The following is a 7,072-nucleotide window of genomic DNA, read 5'->3' as shown; positions in this document are numbered from 1 at the left end:
GAAATGAGTCTTGTGCAATAATGTAAAACCTTCACAGGGAAATAGATTTTTTTCTTATTTTACAGTGTGTTCAGGAAACATGATAAAATAGTAGTTTGTTTTCAATGCAAGTGACGCTGCTCTAACTCCGGGATAGTTGCTGCGGTTGGTCGACCAACGACTTGTCTCCAGTGGTGGGAAGATGTCAGCGTGACGCCTCCGCAGTAGCAGCAGCAGCAGCACCACCAGCAGCCTCCTGCATGTCCCAGGTATCTGAGCGTCTCACTGGTTTCTTCTTTATTCTCCCACCACAGCCACTGCACCCCGCGGAAGCTGGGCCTGCTTCTCACGTGTGGGTGCGAGGAACGAGCCCGTAACTCAGCGTCTGTCGACTCCGCGTTGTCTAGTCGGCCCACACTATGCTAGCAGCTTTAGCATCATGCTACTTGCTAATCTGAACTGAAACGCATGGATTTCTGTAAAAAACTCAAGAGGGCTCACGTGTCAAACCTCCGTGTGAGATGAAAGCATACTGGTGTCACTGGTTTCTGAAGGCGCGTGTCGTTCTCCTGTGCGTTAATGACGTCGTGCCAGTGATGTTATATTGTGTTGTTAAAACTAAAGATAGTTCAATGTGCCCAATCTTTTATGAACAGTCTGTGATTACACATCACCGACACCACCTCCGCGCCTGACAAGTATCTAAGTTTTCAAATGTTCTCTGTACAAGAGTCTTTAGTCTATACACAAACAAGTTCTGAGAGATTTTTAGGCTGTCTTGCTCACACATCAAGTTTAAGATCTGTCCAGATTTCCAGTAATGTTCGAGATTTTGAGGGATCTTCCAGAAGCTTGTGTTTAGCTTGAATCAGTTTATGGTGGGGTCTTTTTAGATCTACTTTAGAACATTGTCCTGTTGTAGAAATCCGCCTCTTCTCAGCCTGTAGTGTTCCCTCCCTTTTTCCACCCTCATGCTTGACAGCTACAAAGCCTCCACGTTTTCCACTATCGACCTAGGACCCAAACTTTGATTAATACCCCCCCCCCCCCCCCCCCAAATTTCAACTTCATGAATTAGAGTCTCACTCATACATCATTAAAATCTAAAACAAATGTTGTCTGAATGAACTACCAGAACAAAGCACCAGCCTGCAGCCTACACCATTGCCTCACAAAATAACGTAATGCAGCACCATTGCATCATAAATAATATTCTTCTTAGCCAAAAAATGTGCTGGCAAACAAAATCTCCGATCCGCTCCCAAAGATTATCACTAATATTGCCTCTATTCTAATTTTCAGGCTTGCATCTATTGCCATTAACCATTGTTTTGTACTGATTTGCAGAGTCCCCATGGATGACCTGACCAAAGCCCTCTCGGCCAGCTTTGCTGTGTCCAAGGAGATCAACAGCACAGCCGCCCCACACCCTCGACTGGCCCAGTACAAGAGCAAGCACAGTGTCCTGGAGCAGAGCGAGCGGCGAAGGCGCTTCCTTGAGCTGCAGAAAAGGTCTGTGTCCCAACAGTTTACACCTCTAAATTCCACTGGTGATCTTTAAAGGCAACACGACAGAGAGAGGGTCTGAATGAGCCATTCTTTTTCATGTCGTTCCAGCAAAAGGTTAAACTATGTCAACCATGCGCGGCGCCTGGCTGATGGGGACTGGACAGGGGCAGACAGCGATGGGGAGGAGGACATGGAGAAACTGGAGGAGGGGGAACGGGAGATAGACAGCAATGCAGAGGAAGATGGGATGGAGATCGAGAGGAGGAAGCTGCCGAAGCATTATGCCAACCAGGTCGGTGTTTGACGTGTTGTGACCCAGGGGTTACTCTTACTAATGTCTGAGGAACACATTATTCCTGTCCCTTTTTGTTGCATTCTTCATTTTGTCCAGCAGAGGGCACATTAGGTTGTAGAATTACTGCCCTGCTCTCTCATCAGACCTTGTAACAAATCACACTTCAGTTGACTGCTGACAGACTCTTCCATAGATCTTGATGTCTCTAATATAATTTTTGATGAAGACAAAGCGCTGAATTTGTTTCCTCTTCCTCCTCAGCTCATGCTGTCAGAGTGGCTGGTGGATGTACCATCAGAACTGGACACTGATTGGTTGATGGTGGTTTGTCCTGTTGGGAAAAGATCTCTCATTGTTGCCTCCAAGGTAGGAACCTGTCACTGTTCTTTAAGCTATGTCACACAATCTGTCCCTAGTTCAAAGATAGTTCACAGATAGAAGTGACGCCCTGTTTATCCGAGAGTGAATTTAGCAGGCTTTTTGTAAAGATCAGTTCTATGTGTGAGTGATAGGAAAAGGGCAGATGAACAAAATCGGCTGATCTGCGCTGCTCACTCAGGGCTGTTAACACGCTTCTTCTTTAAAGTTCATAAGTGTGTGATGTTTCCAAAGTCAATAAGTACTCAGGATAAATAACCGTGATTACATTATTGCACAAAATAATTGTGATTATGATTTTTGCCAGAATCGAACAGCCCTACAAGAATAGAATGCAAACAGGAAAAAGGTGTTTGGCCTTGGCACTGAGGTGATGAGGAAAGTGTAAAAGGAGAAGAATCCAATGCAAGTTGTGCCAGAGTGTGTCGTGATTCAACTGGAAACAGAAGTTGACGTCATGCTGATGCAAACTTGAATTGAATCATTAGATCTCTAAAATAGGAGCAAAGAGAAAACATTTCTCGGTGGTGAAAAGAAGTGCATGGAGGCTTTAATTTGTGTTTACATTTTTTATTCCATATCAGCATCAGCTATAACCAGAGGTTGTATGTTTTGAGGTGGTCCAGATGTATGTCCTTCTGTCCGATAGCCATGAAGCCTCTGGTGTTTTGGCATAAATCTTCACTTTGACTCAAGGATGAGCTGATCAGATTTTAGTGGTAGAAAAACAGAAACACATCAAACTCTGTGAAACTCACGGTGCAGTGGGAAGATGTTGTGGTGTCTTTTGTCTCTTCCCTCATGTAACGTCTCTGGTCCTGCCTTTTTCTAAAGGGTTCCACTGCGGCGTACACTAAAAGCGGCTACTGTGTAAACCGTTTCCCCTCCCTGCTGCCTGGTGGGAACCGACACAACTCTGCCATGGGAAAAGGTAGGTGTCCTGGTTGCATCAGACAGGTCACAGGGGTCACTGAAATATACTAACTGTGTATTTTTTAATCAGTGTCTCTCCGACAGTAGATTCTTCTAAATATGTTGACACCAACCCTCATTTCTCATTCATGAGTCAAATAAGACAATATTTAACACAGACATTATTAGCGGACTCTGAAATACTTGCAATCAGTTCAGGAACTAAAAGGCAAGTGAACTTAGTAGCTTCTCTGCAGTTAGATATAGGCAGGTAGGTTCTAACACAGACGTTCATAAAGGAGCAGCCTAATTAATGAAGTAATAATGATAATGTATTATTCATTGGTTCTACAACACATGATTACATTTATTGAGATGTAGTCTCAGTAGCTCAGTCAGCTTCCTTAACTAACTGTGTGCTTAAGATAAGTTAATTTACTTTGGTGCGTTAATCATGTTATTCATGCTAAGCACACAACTTTATCACCACACACTTTACAGGTCCTGTGGATTATCAATGGGTCTGTGACAGATGACGGCAACAAAACATAGAGCAGATTAAAGTCAACACCTCTCTGGCACAGTCCTGACGTGACTGAACATTACATGGGTTGGGCTGTTGTACAAAGCTGTCTCTGATCCGTCAATCAATCAGACTTTATTTGTGCAGCAGCTTTTCCTACAATCAATGCAACACAAAGTGCTTTACATAATAAAGGCTAAATAAACTGGATGATTCAAGCAAGCAGGAAGAGAAATGAGCTGCGCAGTCATTCAAGTCATGATTAGGATTACAAATTGATAATGTCACTGTAAAGAAGTGGAATTATATAAGGAAGCTTCGGTAAAGAGATTTTATTTCTCTTCCTTTATTCCTCAACAGTATTTCTTGTTGATATGGTCACATTTATTTTTTAATTAGCCATCTTGTTGTTGCCTCATCTTTGCCATCTGTTAAATATTACATTACATATCATTTAGCTTACGCCCTTTATCCAAAGCAATTTCCAATAACTAATAGGGGCAATTTGTGGTTCAGCGTCTTGCCCAAGGACACTTCGGCATGCAGATGGGAAAGACTGGAACCAAACCTCTGACCTTCTGGTTGGAGGGAGACCGCTCTACGCCTCAGCCACATCCGAAAATAATTTATCTTGTGGAAATAATGGATATTAGGGAGTAGTGTAAAAAGGCAATACAACTACAACACACAGTGAAGAGTTGATATTGTCAACTTGTATTCGTTTAGTGGCATGCAAGACTTATTCTAGTCTTTGGAGATAAAATGTGTGGCAGAACAGATGTCGCACCACGTGGTGGTTGGTGTCTTGAAATTCTTCTCGTTGGTGTTTGTTCCAAAACATCTAAAAGGATTTGCACATCCAAAATGAGTTATTGGAATCATTGGGCTACTGGTACAGATCAATAATCACATCAAGCATCCTGCAGTTGTGAATTTGAGATACTATTAAGGAGTGAAACCGTTCTTATTGCTTTTTAATTAGTCGGTAATAGTTAAGTGTACATGTGAATTCTGTCTGTGCTTGAATCGGTCTTTGTTTTTGCTCCACACAGACTACACCATCCTAGACTGCATTTACAGTGAGGTGGACAGAACGTACTACATCCTGGACGTCATGTGCTGGAGAGGCCACCCGGTCTACGACTGCCCGGTGAGTCTGGCTTCAAATCCTCCAGCAACCCAGGAATGCTTGTCTAATTGCCTAAGTAGCGAAGTCTGGGCCACAGATGTGCTTCTGACCACGTTGCCCATCTCATTGCCTCAGTATTTGAAATGGGGGGGGGTTTTGTTTACAGTGCTTGTTTTCTCATCAACAGACCGAATTCCGTTTCTTCTGGCTTCAATCCAAAGTCTCGGAGACGGAGGGCCTATCAGAGATCGCCAAACGCAACCCTGTGAGTACCAGCATCAGGAATAGAGCCTTTCCACGTCATGCCCCATTTTCCCTTTTCTACTTTCCTGTATACTGTATTTGTGTTGTTGCTGGAGACACTACATTGTATTTTCTGATTGTTTTATGTCTTGCTGCATCTTATTTCCCTATAGGGGAAAACATAAATTTCCGGAACTTTAACCTTGGAAAATATCCTGTTACTGTCTTTGGGACTAATTTTGGACTAAAATTATACAAATCTTTAAGATTAATGATTAATTTAAGCCCCAGTAGAAGCTAAATCAAACCCTGTTGAGTAAACTCACTTTTGGAAACAATTTTCTCACATTTGACAAGAAGACAAATTCTATTTGGAACTAACAATGTGGTGTTCTGTTTTTGTTTGGTCCTCCAGTTCCGGTTTGTGAGCCTCCAAAGCACAGCCTGCACAGCAGAATCCATTCAGAAAGCCCTGGCTGTTGAGTACAGCTTCAGCGTAAGAGCAGTTTCTCTGCAAGCACCTTACTGTTTAGTCAGATTAACGCTAGAGTTTTAATGTCTGATGATGTCCTTATGAAAAACATCATAAACTGCTTATGAACAGACAAACTGAAATACATTCAGAAATCCAAACTTAGTTTATTTAACATCAGGAATTGATAAATCTAATGCTTAATTTGTGGCTGCAGGTGGATGGTCTCCTCTTCTACCACCAGCAGACCCACTACACTCCCGGCAGCACCCCTCTGGTTGGCTGGCTTCGCCCGTACATGGTCACTGACATCCTGGGTATAGAGGTTTCCATCGGGCCGCTCACCACCAAGCCTGAGTACGCCAGCCACCAGCTGCAGCAGATCCTGGAACACAAAAAAACATCAAGTGAAGTCCGCCCAGCCAACAGGAGCGGCGGCTACGAGCTGGAGCACCTGTCCACGCCGGTCCCGGACAGTGAGGACTCGCTGAATTTCTTGAATCAAAAGCCAATAAGAGAAGCAAACATGGAGGACTGAGTGGGAGGCTTAGTGAGATGCAAGTAGCTTACTCAGTGTTTCTGATTGGCGTCGGCCCACATATGGCTCTTTAGAATCTCAGCTGAATGCTTCTGCAGATACGACCTATTGCTAAGCATGGCTAATTCTAATCAGGCACTGTTCAGGATGCCTTCAGAGTGCAGATTAGTAGAGCTATGCTGTATATCTGTTTTGATTTGGGCTACAAACATTGATATATCTACATCAAATGCAGAACTTGAAATCGGTTCATTTCCTTAAGAAAAACTGCACAGGATTCAGCCACAGTCAGTCTGTTATGCAGATCTTTTCATAACACCATAGGTTGTGGGAGGGATCCTAAAAGGACAAGAAGTGTCTTGTGTCATTTTGGCACATTTATATTCGTGGTCGGGTTATTTTGTTGCTCTGCATTTCAGATCTTGTGTAACATCTCAACCTTGCTCTTGTCATTTGGTATGTTTCTTATGCATCGACAAACTTTCACTGAAATCACTCGAATAACAGTAACGGAGTGTATACGATTCACTTAGCCGTGTGGAAGGGGAGATGTCTCCAAGTTGTGACCATGAACAGCAGGATCGCCATAGGATTTTACTATTTCAAAAGAAGTTTAAATTGTTGATAAGGTGTTTTAAAAGTGTATGTTTCTAAATAAAAGTTTTTTTTAAAGGACTACGCCCCTTCTCTTTGTTCTCAGGGGTTTTTGAGTTTTGTTAGAGGGCCAAAATTATTTGAAAAATAGGTTGATTTTCTAGAAGCAACTTGTTACAAGGAATTCTTAAATGATAATACAAGAAAGTCTTCTGAACAGAAATTTCTCCAAAGTCACCACGTGCTCATTTAATTTGCTTCTGTTTCTTTTTCTACCTTTTGGAAATATCAAACAATACAAAAAAACAATAATTTGATAGTTGATTTTCAAGTAAACTACTAAATAGTGTTAGTTCTGGCATAAATTTAGACTTGTATATAAAATAAAACTAACTTGACTTAAAGTTTAGGGATAGAATTTTAATATACACCATGTCTGATGTGTTAGATGTTATTGGTTAATTTGCAAAACACTCTACCCTAACCTGACGGTACATGCT

At 42.2% G+C, this 7,072-nt stretch overlaps 1 protein-coding gene across 2 annotated transcripts; it reads left to right on the top strand.

Annotated features, from left to right (window-relative positions):
* Positions 1–68: 68 nt before the first annotated feature.
* snupn (snurportin 1) lies at positions 69–6,653 on the top strand. 2 transcript variants are annotated; one of them, XM_053427861.1, is made up of 9 exons: positions 69–248; positions 1,327–1,491; positions 1,597–1,780; positions 2,045–2,149; positions 2,996–3,092; positions 4,649–4,746; positions 4,892–4,990; positions 5,384–5,464; positions 5,658–6,653. In XM_053427861.1, the coding sequence occupies exons 2-9, from the start codon at positions 1,334–1,336 to the stop codon at positions 5,976–5,978; spliced, it is 1,143 nt and encodes a 380-aa protein (XP_053283836.1). In that variant the 5' UTR covers positions 69–248; positions 1,327–1,333; the 3' UTR covers positions 5,979–6,653. The 2 variants fall into 2 exon arrangements, with proteins under 2 accessions (XP_053283836.1, XP_053283837.1); XM_053427862.1 differs by having other exon boundaries at positions 73–248; positions 4,913–4,990.
* Positions 6,654–7,072: the final 419 nt, after the last annotated feature.

This window comes from Pleuronectes platessa, chromosome 7 (assembly GCF_947347685.1).
Source record: "Pleuronectes platessa chromosome 7, fPlePla1.1, whole genome shotgun sequence".
Classification (NCBI taxonomy): domain Eukaryota; kingdom Metazoa; phylum Chordata; class Actinopteri; order Pleuronectiformes; family Pleuronectidae; genus Pleuronectes; species Pleuronectes platessa.
Note: the sequence above shows the minus strand (reverse complement) of the source record. Positions and strands in the feature narration are given on the sequence as shown.